The 19,052-nt window shown below is 33.7% G+C and overlaps 1 protein-coding gene across 5 annotated transcripts in view; it reads right to left on the bottom strand.

Moving 5' to 3' along the window:
- LOC118200301 (beta-1,4-glucuronyltransferase 1-like) overlaps positions 1–19,052 on the bottom strand; it is a 215,507-nt gene that overhangs the window by 35,607 nt on the left and 160,848 nt on the right. For all 5 annotated transcript variants that reach the window (XM_085810464.1, XM_085810463.1, XM_035372254.2 and 2 more), the window contains exon 2: positions 11,159–11,417. In XM_085810464.1, the coding sequence (XP_085666590.1) occupies positions 11,159–11,417 (259 nt within the window). The remainder of the gene's footprint in view (positions 1–11,158; positions 11,418–19,052) is intronic.

The raw sequence follows: 19,052 nt of genomic DNA on the forward strand, positions 1-19,052 counted from the left end.
TACCGTAAAATTATATACGTATTATATTAATAATATTACAGCGTTATTGATTAATCAAGTTGTAGGAGAAGCAGGCTGATTTTCAAATTTTGCTTACATTTGCTGTCCCAGAAGAAAAGAATGAAAATTAAAGATAAATTAATATTTAATTTGAGTTTTGCATTGCATAAAATGACTATAAATATATTTCTACAGGTTAAATTTAACAAACATTCTCTATTCATAAAAAGCAAATTTAAAGTTAATTTTAAATTAAATTTAATGCAAACAAATAAATGATTAATGTTGTTGCGAACTAATCTACAATATCATTTAAATTCTGAGAGCATATGTAAATCAAGTGCAAGATTCAAATTCATGAATAAATATAAAATTCTAAAAATTATTTAATCCTAAAAAATTATTTAGAAAAATGCATAAGTGAATGATTGTTGAGTAGACAGGAACAGACTTATCAAAGGGAAATTGCTTTCAAACCTAACTCTTCAATCATTAAATTCGTGTTTCGTCATTCATGCAGGCAAGAGTAAAAGTCAAACCAAATGTAGTGAATTACTAAAAAGAAATTTAAACAAGTGGAATTTTAAGTAAATAATGCTTTTTTAGTATTATTTAAGTATAATATATATATGTTTTGATAGATAATTTCTAGTTTATTTTGATTTATATGCAGAATTCGTGTAGGGAAGTTTCTGTGGGCCAAGAGTTTCTAAACTACTTTGGTTTTCTAAAAATTTGGTTTTCTACTCTTATTTTTTTTTTAATTTTTTAAATTTTTTAATTTTAATTCTTGTTTTTTAATTGCTAATTTCTCAAAATTCCACTTGTTTAAATTTCTTTTTGGTTTGACTTCTACTCTTGCCTACATGAATGACGAAACACGAATTGAATGATTGAAGAGTTAGGTTTGGAGGCAACTTTCCCTTGATAAGTCTGTCTCCTGCCTACTCAAAATTCATTCACTTATGCATTTTTCTAAATAATTTTTTTAGGATTAAATAATTTTTAGAATTTTATATTTATTCATGAATTTGATACTTTCACTTGATTTACATATACTTTCAGAATTTAAATGATATTGTAGATTAGTTCGCAACAACATTAATTTGTTTGCATTAAATTTAATTTAAAATTAACTTTAAATTTGCATTTAATTTGCTTTTTACGAATAGAGAATGTTTGTTAAATTCAAATTTCATTCCTTGCAGCAGTGGCGCAAGAGAATTATTTAAAATTAAACTTAACTTTACTTTAAATTACTTCTTTTGAAGCAATTTCTACAAGTTAAAATATAAATAAAATCTATTGAGTATTTTTATATAAAAATTCAGCAAATTAATAAAAATAATTTGTCTTCCACTTCATTATTTTATTCCCAATTAGTTTGTAAAATAATCTCAAGGTAACGGACCTGACATGAAGTGGAAGACATATTATTTTTCTATTGATTTGTTAAAGAAAAAAAACTTCTGTAATTAATTTTTATCATGAATGTAACACACTAACAGTTCATATTTAAAATAATTAAACTTCTTTACTTAAAAAAATTAATTAGGTTAAATAAAGAGGTTGAATAACACGAAACTTGAAAGGTACAGGCATTTTTGCTTAGAGTCACACATTTTAAGATCTATATCTGAAAAATTTCAATTGATTTTTTTATATTTTGAATTGTAGAAATATATTTAGAGTCATCTTGATGAAATGCATAGCTTAAATTTAACTTTAAACATAATTTATCTTGAATTTTCTTTTTTATCTTCTGGGATAGCATATGTAAGCAAAATTTGAAAATGGGCCAGCAAATAAGTAACAGAAAATTAAAATGTAAATTTTAACCCTTTAGGTCGAATCTATAGTAGTAGAACACGGGAGTCGAACATCTAATAGCTTAGATATGCTACAGAGCATGCGCATCCGCCGAAGAATGTTGTCTTTTCACTTCTAGCAGCTTCGAAAAATACATAATTTAGAAATTAAACAATGACATAATGTTGTTTCGATAAAAATATTGATCGTAAAAGTACGCTTAGGGAAAGATCATTTCACTTCTAAATTTTTATTTAAAAACGAAATAGTGTATATGTCAAGCACATGATGACCAATAAAAACAGATCCTATTTTTGGTGTATTTGTAATTTTTATTAAAAATTAGCAGTTTTTAAAAACGTAATTGTATTTTTTTTAATTTCTACCGGGCAGGGATGCTTTTCCCTATCGCATCTTGCAAACAATAAGGGCATCATAAAAGATAGTTCAGACACCAAATACAGGTTAAAAAAAAATCTTTATAACAAAAATTAGAGTTTCTACGCCAAAATAAGCAATTCTCCAAAATAAGCAATTTCGAAGACGAAATTTTCGGTGTACAAAATTGAAAGTCAACTTTTGGTCCTACTAAGCAAAATTACACTAAAGTTGGTGCACCAACTGACGTAATTCACTATTCTACTAAGAGTTTCAAATGTAAACTCGTGAGGCTTAGTGCCACTTAAACTTTTAAATTGTTGATAATTTAGACTTCTAGTATAACTGTAAGCACTTCATAGCTACATTTCGTGAGCAAATTTAAGCTTATAAAAAGTCAGATTTCGCAATTTTTGCAAGATTAGTTTCTTTTAGTTTAAAAATGCCAAAATATAAATAAATATGGCATGTTTCAAAAGTCCGGGAGCTTTTTAAAAAATTTATTGTAGCTAAACAAATAGCATTACGAAGTACATCACTTTACAGAGATGTAAGTGTTTTCAACAATACTCATTTTACAAACACTGTATGCGGGAACCATGTGTCATCCTACAAACATCGATGCAATAATCTAACTCTTGCCACACACGACACAAAGTGTCTTCCCAGCTTCACATGAGAAATGTCAACAACGACTGTGTGGCGTGCTTTTCATAAAAAATTAAACATGAAACGATACAAACAACAGTTAGTGCAAAAGTTATACCCTAAAGACAACTACCAGCGATTCCAGTTTTGATGTGCACTGCAGGACAAAGACGAAGCCTTTTGTGAATTCAATAATTTTTTCGGACGAGGCAAAATTTCATACAAATAAGAAGATAAACAGACACAATTGTAGAATCTGGGGAACAGAAAGCCCTTATAACATTGCTGAACACGAGCGAGATTCTCCAAAGGTCAATGTTTTTTTGTGCCATGTCTCACAAGAAACTTTATAGACCTTTCTTCTTTGAAGAACAATTTGTTACTGGAGAGTCCTTCCTTCAGATGTTGCAGACCTGGTTAATTCCATTGTTGCAAACTGAAGCAGAAAACTTTGTCCTTCAGTTAGATGGTGGACCCTCGCATTTTCACCATGATGTTGGGGCATATCTGAACTCAGAGCTACCTAATCGTTGGATTGGTCGTGGTGGAGCAACAGACCAGTGTCTACTAAAATGACCTCCTTAGGTCCACGAATATCACCCCTTGTGATTTCTTTTTATGGGGTTACGTAAAGGACCTTGTTTATGTTCCTCCTCTTCCAGGTGATGTTATGGAATTGAAAAGGAAAACTGAACAAGTAGCAGCCAAAGTTTCGGAAGACACTGTGCCGTGTATGGCAAGAGTTAGCTTATCGCGTGGACGTTTGTAGGATGATCACACATGGTTCCCACATACAGTGTTTGTAAAATGAGTGTTGTTGAAAAAATGTACAACTTTACTTTATAAAATGATGTACTTCGTTACTCTGTAATGTTACTCGGTTGCAATAAATTTTTTAAAGTGTTCCCGGATTTTTAAAACACGCTCCATTTAAGTAATTTTTTTAACATTTTTATTACTGGAAGAAAATGCCTACGATCAAAATAAATTTGCGGAAATAAATACCCGGTAAAGACTTTTATAAGCAAACAGTGCATAAAACTCAGATGGAGAAAACCCCTCAGTTAGCAATCTCTCAGAAGCAAAAATGCAGCAAAAGCGAACTGGAAATCGCAGATAAACAAACAAACAGCTTCGAAATAAACAGCCAGTTAATTAGAAAACCACTTTTGATTGATGAACGCACCAACACATCTTCAGAAAATCACATTTTACCCATTGATTAAACGAATAACCAGCAGAATAAACTCGGCTAAACGGAATTACTCATCATCAATCCTTCTCATGAAGAACTTTCCTCGAGTCACTCACTTTCCGAGCCAAATTAACCAGGAGGCAATTTTGCCCGGGGGTAGTCATTAATTGTTGCGCTTAGAGGAGGCTCGAAAACTCCAAAACTTATATTCCCCTTCTCCAGTAAAATTCATTAGATGATCACTGGGGTATAAGACTAATGAATGAAATGGGGAAGTGCAAACTCTCATGAGAAAACTTTAACTACTTAAACTTCGGGGAGTTGGTAAGAGATAGTACTAAGATTGAATGTTTAAGTTCTGAACAGTGATAAAGTAGTTTATTCTGCGGTAGGTGAAAATTTCGGGAGAAAATTAAAAACAGCTACAGTGTTTATTAATGCTAAATTAGGGAAGTTTAATACACACTTATGTATAATGTTTAACTAGCTAATTAATAATAAAAGCACGGAAATCCAGGTATAGTGGAAGCAACCGTTATATCACACCTGATGCAGAAGACAGGGTTGATGTGGTGTTATTTACTTAGTAATTAATTAACCTGGCTTGCTAAAATCTAGCATGCCAAGCACAAAAGCAAGATAAGAAATAACAAAGTGGTCAAGAACATTTTTTTTAATTTTATTTTTCTGTAAAATGAAAGAGAGAGCATTCATCGGTATGTAAGAATTTTATCTTTTATAACCTTTTATAACGTAGAGTATAATAACATTGTTGCGTGCGCACGGGTTCGTAACAGACTGAATGCACACAGAACCAGTGATGCTTCCCAGACGGTATACTGGTTATGGAAGTAAACCGCTGAGTTGGCTTCCGACCCAGGTATAGATATATCCATACAGAACTGGTTACCAACTCAGCGAGAGTTAACCACTAGCTGTCAGGTAGTAACCCCAGGCTGAGCAGACGACATTTAGAAAATGCAAAAAAGAAATATGCATGTGCATATAAGGCACTTGAAGAAGAATACAATCAAAATATATGTAAATACATATAAATACCAACTCAGATACAGATATATACATATATATTCCGAAACACACGTATATATATACATATATGTTCGGTATACACACATATATACATATATATTCCGAAACAAATAAAGGTATACGTACTCTCACTCATATTCATATATACATCTATACATACATATACGTTAAAGTTTACATGAAGCATGCCAATGAGGTTAGCGTGATCCTTAGTATAAATTAGGTACCGTAAATAAAAGATATAAACATGTACAGATACAATACAGCATAATGGTTAGGGAAGCCTACTGCAGTACCGAAAGGCCCGAGTTCGAATCCTGGGGAAGGCATGGATGTTTGTAAATGGATAGTGTCTTTGCGGATGGAGACACTCTAAATATATGGCACGCCTAAGATCCTCTCGTGTGGTTTGATGGTGGGGCAAAGGGGTGGGAGATCCTTGGACCACTCCACAAGGCTAGCTTCCTCAAAACTAGGGTGGAAGTAGTCCAAGTAGGCTCTGGCAAACATTCTTCAATGAATTACATAGACAAGACAACACAAAACCGATGGCAGCTCGATAAAATTTATTTTTAGCAAAAGTTACAGTTCCAGAAATTTCCACAAGAATACTCCTACAGCTCTTTTCAGTATCACAGAGCACAATCAGTAGTTATATTTCAAAATACGAAGAGCGTGAAACACAGCGCAATGCAAAACTCATCTAGAAAGGCACAGCTCCTACGGAGATTTCTCAATACTCTGAATTAAACAACTACTATTCAAAAACTGATGCTCTCGCCGGTTTTATACAGTTTTCCTTCGGTCGTCGAAAAACCTCTAATACCTTCTATTTCTCGAAATTACTGGAAGCGCATGAAAGCCGAATTACGGTTATAGGTGTATAAAGCATCAATTATATTTATTTAATTATAATATCCATGATAGTTATACAGGGATCGGACCAAAATGTCGCCTAAAGGTCGCTAAGTGTGCCGACTTCTGGTGATTTCTCGTGAAATTTGACAACAAAAATTAGTCGCCAGGACCGTTGCCAGCTTGGTAACATCTCGCCAATTTGGCCCGTTATTCTTATTTTTTCGGTAGAACATCTTCTCTTTGAAGTATTTCATGTAATACTATACACAAAATGCTATAATTTCACATATTTACAGATGTATACTATTCGCAACACTATTTAATAAAACTTACCGCCACAAAAATACATAGAATGAGCACAGGAAATGAGAATAAAATTCAAACCGGGAAGGGGGAGAAAGAAAGTGCACAGCCTTTTACTCTTTGAGAAGCAGGAAAAGGCAATTAACTTTTTCAGTAAAACTCTTGTTTTATTTACTATATTAGGTACTACAATGAACTTATTTGCCACAATTACACATATTTTGTCCAAGACGCGTGAAAAAAATGACCACTTTTCTGGTGGGTAGTATCAGTGACCACCGCCCACAGAACACATCCCTACAAATCAGTCTCTATGGTATGGTACTCCTGAAAACAGTTTTCGTTTCAAGCAGAATGGTGTGCTGCATTCCCATACTGTTCTTACAGGCTTTTTCTTGGTGCTACAGAGTGCACATCGTCATGATGTTGTCTTCGATGGCTGATGCTTATTTCCTTGAAGACGAATTGCTGCATCAACTACTAGCTTATGTTTCTTGATTGCCGTCTAGTGAGCTACAAGGGAAGTTCAGAAACGGTCAATCTTGAAAACCACTCACACGAGTGATTAAGACGTTCAACAGAGAGGTAACCACCGCCCTTCAAAGAGTTAATGAACAAAACATTCTGAGACAAATTCCGATACAAAGAGTTAATGAACAAAACATTCTGAGACAAATTCCGATAAATATTTATTTGTTCAAGTTAAATAAGTTTCGTAATTAATATTCCTCAGCATTATATATACCGGCTCATCGAGTAGCATGTAAAAGAAAAAAATCAACAATTCGAAAACTACAAAAAGCAGCAAGAAACGAGCCCTCCCCCCCAAAAAAAAACGTGATTTTGTTCCCCTTTTTAATAATGAAAGGTTTTATTCTCAGAAGAGTTACATTTTTCAAGTGGTGTTTCAGCTGTGTCAGAACTGGCGCAGCATAGTTCACAACGCAGCTATGCGATGCACAATGTGATGGCTGTCATTATTGACAATGGCCGCCCGACGTGGCTCAACAGTCTGTAAAGAATCGAAGACGATTCAGCTGTAATTCTTGTCACATGATGGTGAATAAACTTCTTTCAGTATGGCCAATGACATCGGCCGACCTCTGTACATCTCTCATTTCAGCAATAAATGCAATACTTCCGGCATTAAATTTGTTTCCTTATTAAAAAAAAAAAAAAAAAAGCTTTCTATGCATTTTTGTCAAAACCACATCGTGCTACTATTTATACCAATGGTGCTCAGCTTATTTTGTTCCATGTCACTCTTACCGTTGCTGCAACTTCCCTCCTCTCTTTTCCAAAACTAAAAAAATACATATATTTTATTAGCCCAGGAAGGATATTAGACTCTAAACAGCATTTTGCGTCGAATCACTAAAAATGGCTGTATCACTTTTCAGATCGTTGCCACCCAATATTATCGCCCTGTATTATAGTTAAAGAAATTAAATAATGAAGAATCTGCCTGAATGTTTGTTATGTTTTTCGCATTGTGAAGAAACAACGACACCTAGAGCCATCATATTTTGAATAGCGTATTCCTCCACCCGAACATGGGCACCTGGAAGCCCGAATCTTCAATTTCGAGTTTGTTTTATTATATGTTTCATGTTTTTTTTTAAAACTTTAAGGAATTTTTGATTAAGAAACTCAACGATTTCAAAGCGAGCTTCGGCAACACACTCTATAGAATAAAACATTTTTTACCTCCAGCGCGCGAAGCTGTCTATCGGCAATTCTAAGGATATGCTGTTTTTAAATACTTTTACCCCAAAGGAGTATGAGCCCAAATGTTCTCGAAACGTGTATGTATGTGTAAATGAGGGCGGGGGGGAAGAAAAGGGCTCCTTTGGGCGTGATAATACATCTGAAAGCTTTCAGTTTTTATTATTATTATTATTATTATTATTATTATTATTAATTTGATTATTTTTTACGTGCTTTTCTAAATTAAACAACACTGCTACTGTTCTACTGTACGAATAGAAATTAGTCATTTTATTAACTTATACTAAAATAAGGTTTAATAAACTGCAACTACATTGCAGTTTAAAAGCAATGCTCCTTCGAATATAATACTTCGCAATCCTTTTCGTTTCATTTCTAATGCTTCCTTGGATCCATTAATGTCAACAATAGAAATCATTCAATGGCAAATGATGTGGAACGCAAGGTCATGCTTCGTTTTGCTCAGTCAATCTTAAATATTTGCAACTGCTGGCATTAACCGAAGTACTTCACATTTTTTTTTCTCTCTCTCTCTCCCGTATTCGGAGATCTTAAGCTTTACCATCACGGCATTCTGGGAAAGAGAAATTCAGATAAAAAAAATGTTTGTCCAACGTAATGAACGAAAATATTACGCTAACGAGTGCAAGCTGAAGTTTAGAATTTTGTATAAGAAATTTAAACCTTTACGATAATTATGTAATATCTAATATCTTCAAAATCCGAATATCATACTGGAAAAGCAAAAAACACAGCAGATGCTAACATTTCTGAATAACCTACAGCTTCTCCGCTCCTTAAAAATAAGTAAATGTAAAATCGTATCATGATAGTTCTATCAAGAAATACTTCTAATTGGGTTTTCTTTCCATTTGGCGATCAAATTCGTACGTTTAACTCCCCAATTTGATTTGAAGTTCTATCATAGATTTTACTTCAAAATTTCAAAATAGCCGAAAAAATAACTAAATAAGTAAAAAATCTGAAAGGTTTCAAATTTTAAACTACATCCAGAGGGCTTTTTTTTTTTTTTTTTTTTCAAAACATTTTGTGCGTTGCCTTTATTTATTAAATATCACGTTCTTCGCACTTAAACCATAAAATTCAGTTCAAGAGCAATATCGCAAAATAATTTTAAATTGAGCATATCTTTAGAATTTCCGAAACACAGTCTCACGCGCTGGAGATAAAAATGCTTTTTCTGTACAACGTTGCCATTGCTAGCTTTGACATCCTTGAGTTTGTTAATCAAAAATTCATTAAAGATTTACAAAATATGAAATCGATAATAAAAAAAATTCCAAATTTCAAATTTGGGCTTTCACATGCCCATATTCGCAGTAGAATTACGTCATTCAAAATTCGATGGCTCTATGCTTTATCACAATGCGAGAAACATACATACATTTATGCAGATTCTTCCTTATTTAATTTCTTCAAATATAGTACAGGGTGATAATATTTTGTTGCAACAGTTTGAAAAGTGAAACGGACATTCAGAGTGATTCGATGCAAAATCGCAAAACGAAAACCGTAGTTCCTCAGGTACAATAGTCTTCCCTTTGAACTAACAATCTGAAAGCCTTCAGATTCTAAATTACGCCCAAAGGGGCGTTATTTAACGTTTCGTGTGTTACCTTTACATATTAAATATCCTGTTCTTCGTACTTAAACCACATAAAATTTAATTCAATTTAACAGCAATATCACAATCTTAAAAAACGTAAAACAGCATGTTTGTAGAATTTCCGATACACACACTCGCACGCTGGAGATATTCCCCCTCGGTACGGTGTTGCCATTGCTAGCTTTGAAATCCTTCAGTTTCTTAATGAAAAATTCTTTAATGTTTGGCAAAATATGAAATAAATTGTAGGGGTTTATATTTATTTTAAATAACCAATTTTATTTAATTTTAAGCTTTCCTATAATCTTTCATTCTCCCTAATTATCAACGTCAGAATATTCAAATTTGACAGCGCGCGTGAAGGAATGCAAATTCAGCCTGGAGGAGAAAAAGTTTAAATACCGAGTTTTAGAAGAAACGCTAGAGATAATTAGGCTGTTGCCGTCACCTCTGTTGCGTGAGCTTCTACTAACGGAGTTATTGCTGGTTTACGTGGTATAACAGCATTTTCCTTTGCCGGCACTAATTTCGACGCGGGTTTAAGAAACAGGAGTTATCTGAGCCCTGTAACTTAATTTTCTACTACTTATGAACATCTTCGAGTTTTTAGTTTAGTTCCGTGATTTCAGTTACCGCCCAAGGGAGGCGTAGTGTGTTAGCGTCGAGTTGACACATTGTAAATTTTAAAGAGTTAAATAAAGGGTACTTTTAACTTTTCTCCTGTGTACTTCTTACAAGAACTTGATAAACGTACGGTTAAGATACAATAACACGCCGAACAAATATTAATTTAGAAGTCAAACAACAAAAAGTCTTCTGTTGCCCAACATTGTTGGTCCGAAAATCACACTTTCAATTTTTCTGCTGCCAAAATTATTCAAAAAACATCTTCCATTGGTGAACTGGATTTTCTAGAGGCATTTCACATTCAAAAAAAATCTTTCTGTTCTAGTTAACGACCCTAATTCCAATCCACCTTTGCCTTCGGCCTCTAAAGAAATTATGTTTTAGTTCTGGTTTCATATACAGATGGCGCCAGTGGCTTATCTCCTGTCCAGGCTTTCTTATCATATCTAATCTTTATATCTTATCTCGTTCGTTTGGGCTTTTGCAGCTGAGGATGATGGTTCGGTAAAACCATCGAAACTAGTTCTGTGAAAATTTGAAAATATAACGTTGATTTTTGTTGTTTGACTTATAAATTAACACTGGTGCCTAAGCTTCGAGGAATCAGCCAGGAAAGTAAACTGTCTTATTTACACTTTCTAATCGAATTACAGCTCCGTTAACGCAAAAGATTCCAGGCGAACGGGCTCGCTGCATGAGCGCTTTCTCGTTTTCTTCTCTTAGAAGATTTCCCATGATGGCATCCCTTTCTTTAGGCAAATACTTTACTGTCAACTAAATCGAAATTGAACCGTATACAAGAAGCGCAACTTGTTGCTGATTTATTTGCTCAGTAAGGACGAAAAAGAATTTAAGCCTTCAGCTACTGGATGTCCAATAATTTGCACTGCATACATTGCTAAATAGTTATATCCAAAAAGCAAGGAAAGAATTACCAGTGACAGGGAGATCTGTCCATGAAAGCGATGCAGATGATGTCGTGAGGATCGGTTTCCCGCGGCGGTGTAACGTCTGTGGTGTGTTCGGTGTGGCGACGGCTGGAGGTGGCGGCGTAGGGGCAACGATCACGACGCAAGGGACGGTTGCACGAGAGGCGACTCTATAGTTGAGGACGTTGAAGATGGCCAACAGGACGTTGAAAAGCACAAACACGATGCCGAACAAGCGGCCTTCACTCCGAAGCCACATCCGCTCCTAGGAGAGAATACTAAAATTAGTGATCCATGCAGTTTATTTGGTATAAAAAATACATATTTCTCATATAAAAACAACTACATTAAGATACTATTTATACATGTCCCATTTATACGTCTTTCACATTTATTACCTGTCTCACTTATACGCCTTTTACATATATACCTTTTTACCTCTGTTGCAGTTAATTTCTATTCGTGTTAATAGTAAAATATTTCTTTCATACGGCACATAACTCTAGTTACACTTTTTACTGTTATAACTTATTCATCGAATTTTTTTTCGCGGCTCAAATAATTTCTGCGAGTGAACGAGATAAACAGAAGTAATATTAGATAATAATTAGCAAATATTAGTAAAAAACAAAATAAATGCAAAAGTTTAGTGAAGCACCGTTTGTACGTTTCTTATTACATTTATGCGTACTCTCATCTTTGTTCCAATTCATTTTTGTTCACGTCAATCATAAATTTTCATGTTAATGATTTTTTTTATTTATATGACGCTGAACTTCGATTATACGTCGTTATTCCTCTGACTAAGTCATTAGTATTTCTTTCGTAGATCGGCGTTTTTTCGGATTTCCTAACTTTTTCTATTTACCTAACACTTGTTGTTGTTCCTTATGCTCACTTGCTGACGTAGTCAGCCCAAGCCCACCAAATGCCTCGTGGCAAGGAGCGCAAGAATACGCCTGGGTGGGGGCGGCCCAAGTGTATTCACCCTTTTTCCTTACTGCCAACCATTTGAGAGGATTTTCTGCTCGCCATGTATTTTGAGAGTCCCCTTGCTGCAGAGACACTGTACACTTAAAAACATCAATGCCTTCTCCGGAATTCGAACCCGGCACATAGGCACGGCAATGACCGTCACAGCTGTTTGGAAACTGGCTATTTGCAAGACCGCGTAGAAGATAAATTAAAGAACTTATCACTCATTTAACGGTATTACTGGTCAAGACACATAAATGTTAAAAGACATAGTAGCATAACGTAACGTCGTAAGCAATTACCGCTTTCTCTTTTAAGTTTCTTTCATGGTGCATCTGATAGCACTTTCAGCTAACAAGTGGCAGATCCCTGTTTCGAACTCTAGCGTGGATGCAGTTAAATGTTTTTTGTGTGTCTTAAAAAAATTATCACAGTAAATTTTTACTGGGAGTGGACTAATTTAATTGTGGATTAACTGAGTTTTTTTTTTTTTTTTTTTTTTTTTTTTTAGCAGCTTAAAAGAGGCTACCAGTCTTGAAATACGATTCTGCGTTGCTTCACCACTATAAACATCGTATCATTTTTCAGACTGTTGCCATTCAATATTATCGACCTGCACTATGTTTAAAGAAATTAAACGACGGATAATCTGCATGCATGTATGCGTTCTTCGCATTGTGAAAATCAACGGTACCTAGAGCAATGGAATTTACAACGTAATACTCCACCCAAAAAGGTGCACCTGGAAACTCGAATTTTTAATTTCGAGTTTGTTTTATTATTTGCTTCATAGTTTGTAAAACTTTAATGAATTTTTGATTAACAAACTCAACGATCTGAAAGACAGCAGTGGCAACACTGTGCGAAATAAAAGATTTTTATCTCTAGCGTGTGGGAAACTGTCTATCCGGAATTCTAAAGTCGTGCTGTTTTTTAATATTTTGTGTTTTGCTTTGTAATTGCGGCAATTCTAAACATAACACTGCATCGGCAATTCTAAACATATGCTGCTAAGCTGTCTGTCACAAAATTTTTTTAAAATTTTGCTGCCGAATTGCATTATGACGTAACCATGAAGAAAACGATGCTTATAATAAAGCTAAAAAGACAAAGGGAAAAAAAAATGGTTAGCAGGAATGAGTGCAACGGCAGACTGGTTAAACTGCGAGCTCAACAAGAGCGTAAGAAAACCTTAATAAACTCTTTTGAGTTGCCATTAAAACCGGAAACCTTTCAGATTTTTTTTAATTATTATTATTGTGAAACAATTAAAAATTACAATTCGCGGAAAACAGAACAGCCAACGGAAAATTAACACTGAAAAGTAAAATGCATGGGATAATAGCAGTGTTAGCAAATTACGTAATATGATTTAGAGTTGTTTTTATTCACAACAGTACGAATTTAATTGTACTTAATCCTGGATATTGTTCTATTAAAAAAGAAAGAAAGAAAGAGAAGTTCTAACCGAGTTTATTAAACGAGTTTGAACTCAAGATGCTCTATAGTCTATATATTTATGTAAATATTCTTTAACGCAATTAAAACACTTCCTTCATATTCACTATGTTGTTTGCCGCCGAAAGAGGGCGCTGCTGTTTCTCATAAAACATTAAAAATAATTTATTTCTACTTTTAAATAAGAGAAGTTTTTCATGAATTTGTTTCAGAGATGTGGCAACACGCTATTATTTTTACTACAATTGTGTTCTGAAATGTAATGTTATGTTCCCTTTGCATCTTGTATCTTGGAGCAAAGTAAAATATTTATGTTATTTATTGTAAAGAGTTTGATTTTCACAACCCTGTATAAAGAGGTGAACACTTGCGTTATTTACAGTACGTTCTTTTTGTTTTGAATACGAATTTAGTTTTCGAGACCATATAACTGCATCCTCCAGATTAAACTTGCTTGTTAATGCATGCAAATTTTTCAGAATTTTTTTTTTTTAATTATAATATAGTTTACTATTTCCTATTAAAAAAAAAAGAAAGAAAGAGAAGTTCTAACCGAGTTTATTAAACGAGTTTGAACTCAAGATGCTCTTCAAGTTCTCATGTAAATATTCTTTAACGCAATTAATTCACTTTCTTCATATTCACTATGTTGTTTGCCACCGAAAGAGGGTGCTGCTGTTTCTCATAAAACATTTAAAATAATTTATTTCTACTTTTAAATAAGAGAAGTTTTTCTTGATTTTGTTTCAGAGATGTGGCAATATGTTATTATTTTTACTACAATTGTGTTCTGAAATGTAATGTTATATTCCCTTTGCATTTTGTATGTTGGAGCAAAGTAAAATATTTATGTTATTCATTGTAAAGAGTTTGATTTTCACAACCCTGTATAAAGAAGTGAGCACTTCCGTTATTTACGGTACGTTCTTTTTGTTTTGAATATGAATTTAGTTTTCGAGACCATATAACTGCATCCTTCAGATTAAAATTGCTTGTAAAATGCAGGCAAATTGTTCAGTTTATTCCTATTTCCTGTGCGTGTGTTTATAATTAACCTCGGATTAACCGTAACTTTTATTTAACCGTGGATTACTTTGTGTCATTAGAGCTCAGAAAATCTGCAAAAACTCCGCTAAACATATTTCCTAACTTTAGCGTGACATTAGAACTTAAATGGTCGACTAATAGTGTGTTTCTAATGTTTAAATTCCAAGAATTTCAGAAACAACGCAAATGCAAATTAAACATCAACAACTATACACTTTCATTCATTGCGAACAGCTGGAACATTGGACGCCGTTAAAAATGGATACGAAAAAAGCGTTCAAAGAGTCACAGGAAGTGCGCCGCAATGATCTCGGGAAGGAACTCTGGGATTACGCATCAGATCCTTCATAATCCTTCTAAAACTCATTTTAATGGTCCGTTCACCTCGGCGATGAAGCCAGACATTACAAGAGGACCAGACAACAATTATAATTTAATGCTGCTTCTCGGCGAAAAAGGCTTAACAGTCCAATGGGACAGGAAAATCTCTACTTAATAGCTTCCACAGAAAAGAACACATGATAATGCATGATTTAATAGAGGAATGAATGAGTTAATATTACACTGGGAAAACGATACAATCTCAAACAAGCACAAAAATAAAATTATAAATTATTTGAAAGATGTCAGTTGATTGTATTATATTCAGTTCAGTATATAATTAAAAATAAAATAAAGATTATAAATTATTCATTTGATCTAAATGTTTCAATAAGAGTTTCATATGTAAATATCAATTTTCGCGGTCAGAAAAAATACTTACTCGTCTTGCCCATCTTCGAATGTTCATGATGCAAGACTGTAAGAAAACTGCTCAAGCTTCCTTCTCATATGTGTAAATGATTTAAATTGGCCAAAACCGTGTTTTCAGTAATCGAAAGTTATACTGTAAGACGCAATCCTAAACTTCACCGAATTTTCTGCTGCTAAACTATTTACCTTTGAAACCCAGGCTCCAGTTCTTTTAATAAAGAAACATTACACACCGAGGATTCCCAAAATAAAAGACTTTTTTTATTTACAGCATATGTTCTGCCAAGAAAGTTGAAAGAATCTAGTATTAAGCATTACGTAAATTTAAAGAATATTCTTTTTAGAAGAACAATACACTGAAATTAAATACTGTTGCCACTCACAAAGTATACTAATAAAATATCGTTAGTATTTATGTAAAGCCAACATGCTTTTATTAAATAAATATAATCAGAGGATAACAAATACGGTAACTGTCAAACTGCAAAGCAAAAGCCCACTCTAAAAGCTGAAATGTGATATATCTTTTTACATAATTTGGAAATATATTAGTTTATGCTCATTGCAAAACCGATTTCAAATTAATAACAAAAATAAATAAATAAATAAACTTAAAAAATGCGCTTTTGCGGCACCAAAAGCTCGTGGAATAAAATACATTTTATAACATTTCGCAAAAATACATTTTATCATTTCTTTAAGGTCCTTAATGATCGAAGTAACGTGCAAAAAATTATTCGTAATTTTTAGCCCAAAAGGGAAGTAACGTGCAAAAAAAATAGATTTCGCAATTCTTAGCCCAAAAGCGCAATTTGCCCAGAAGGACTATATATAATCTGAAAACATAAAGGTTGTTTTTTTTTTACAATTTTTTTTAAATTTAAAAATTCTCAAAACACAAATCTTGTCATTTGCAACATTTTTGTAACTAGAAGTTTATGTCTACGACAAACGGTCGCGAAAATAAACTTTTGAGGGTATGGGTGCGTTCTTTTTACATTTACTTTTATACTTTTTTACGTCTCATTTTTCATACAATACAATTTTTAAACAATTCGTCTTTTAAGCCATGTACGGGGTGTATGTATATATATATATATTTGGTACTGCCGATTGCAATAAAAAGGGAGGTGCACAACTAAATGTTATAGCAGCCCCAGATATAAAATTTCAATGTTCTACCGCAAATCGTTTTTGAGTTACAGGAGACACATACGTACGTACGTTCAAACGTCAGGAAAGATCTATTTTTAATCCACTTTAAATCTGTTTTGGAAACACAAAAATCTTTTATTCTGTCCATACGTACAGAAGTCACGCAAAAAAATGGTCGATATTGATTTGGGAATGGTCAAAATGAATATTTCCATTGACATATTACACATGAAATTGTTGTCGACTACAATAATTCCTTTACGTCGTACAAAGTAAAAAGAGAAAAATACGCGAGGAAATACGGTACATGTATCGGTAAAATATGTCCAATCGTGAACGACTAAATATCCAAAAGCAAAAAGACGAATTAAAGCAGCATATACATTATATTATGTAAGTTAAATCATTTGACCTAAAAAAATGGCACACACTGTTTGATTTACAGCAATAAGGGAAGCCTCCACCGGCACGCCAAAAAAATCCATCACTGACAAGAACAATGGACTATTCCAAATGTATCATAAACGAAAAGTAACCGACGAACATTTCGAATAATCGAGGTTTTTTCGGGCTGTCATAAATTCGAAGACAGCTGGTGCTATTTTGCTTTGTGCATTCAGGGACGATACTTAATAGCAAACCTCCCGTTTCCGGTTGTTCACGATGCAGGAATCAGCTGACACAGCTGAAAGCCTAGTATCGAAAAACGTCATTAAGCATAAATCTCGCGCAGCACCGCAATTGTAACGTCACACACGACGAACACGTGAGTTGAAATGGGGTTGGTCTCAGTTTCGGTCGCTGATGATGCAATGATATTGAAATGTTGAAATTTCTCACGTTACAAAATCCTCACAGTTTTAACGATGAATAAAATACACGAAAGCGAAAGTCAGTGTTTGTTCCATGCCAGTATCAAAATTTTTATAAATACAATGAGTTATCTCCAAGAGATCACCTCCTTAATCTATCTACTGCTGAAAGCGACCGGTAGCTCTGAGAAAGTGCTGAAGATTTATATGAAGCATCATCTCGTTTAAAACGATCACCTCCACAAAAGACTACCTGGAATCATAGATAGTGGCTTTTATAGATGATTCAGTAAATATGAATTGGATGTACTGTAGTATACAGGGGGTCCCAAAAACATTGACCTCGGCTTTTATTCCTTAAATATGATCATAGACATATAATATAAATTACAAAGTCACGTACAAAACGGTACAGAATTTTATGAAATCAATTAAAATTTTCAGGGAATTAAACTTAAAGAAATACAAAATTTACATTTTTGTATGGCCCCCTGTACAGAAAATTCTCAATTAGCAAATTGTGCCTCATACACCCAGTACATGCACAAAAAAAAATTCAGCATTTTATCATAAAAATTCGCAGAATATGTTTAAACAAAGTCGGTGAGGGGTTAATCATAAATTAAAATGGAAATGCTTACAGGTAGATTCAGATGACCAGATGCAGAAATGCATCATAAGCATAGAAAATACGCCTCTTTATTTACAAATTTACAAAACTATGCTTCCGGAAATTCATATCCAGGCGTAGAAAAGTCAGCATTTATGTTTTTTCATACCTCTGCGACTTTTTGTGATAAAATGCTGAAATTTTGTACACAACCTTATTACTGTATGAGCCACATTTTGCTAATTGAGAAATTTTCTCTACGGGGGGCCATATAAAAATGTAAATTTTGTATTTCTTTAAATTTAATTCCTTGAAAATTTTAAATGACTTCGTACAATTTTGGATCTTGTTTTGCGTGATTTTGTAATTTATAATATTATCATGCAGCCAGCTTATTAGCCTGTGATCGAAGCCAGGTCGAACTATGAGCATTTAGTGTTTCTGTGGAGCAAAATGACCAGTTTGTTATGAATTATTGTCCACAACACTTGAATTCGGGCGCCACTCGTAGTATTTTGAAGGTTTCGAACCAGGAATCATGAAAAATCAGCTATACCCTCCCTGGGATTCGAATTACGGATCTTCCGCTTACAAGTCGGACGTGCTTCCAATTTCACCGCAAAAGCAGGAGACCATTCTTTGCAATTACGAACTTTTATCTTGCATAACGTGTACACGCCAGGCCTTCTAATCACTGAAATTAATTTTTTATAAAATGTCTTGGACGGGGACGTCTACAAAAAATATTCAAGGGGGGGCGGAGGCGGCGAGGGGAACTGGAGATAAATAATTACATTGCTAAACTTCTATTTAAATTTTTATTTTGGGAGATATCGCAAGAAGATTATAGAATATAGTATTACATCAATACGACAACACGTGTATTATTATTTAAAGCGTATCATATATGTATAAATGTGTGTGTATGTAACATAAAAGAATATGTAAAAGTTATATTATAATTTAAATTAGAAATAGCTCCTTAATGCTTAATTTAGTATTTGGATCAATATTCTTAGCAATCAAAATTATTGCTATTGAGTCAACATTCTACGTTCTATGCCTTCGTTGTTCGACGCCGTCACTACTG

The sequence above is a fragment of the Stegodyphus dumicola genome, chromosome 2 (genome assembly GCF_044657685.1).
Source record: "Stegodyphus dumicola isolate Sdum_Otavi_A_Nest chromosome 2, ASM4465768v1".
Classification (NCBI taxonomy): Eukaryota; Metazoa; Arthropoda; class Arachnida; order Araneae; family Eresidae; genus Stegodyphus; species Stegodyphus dumicola.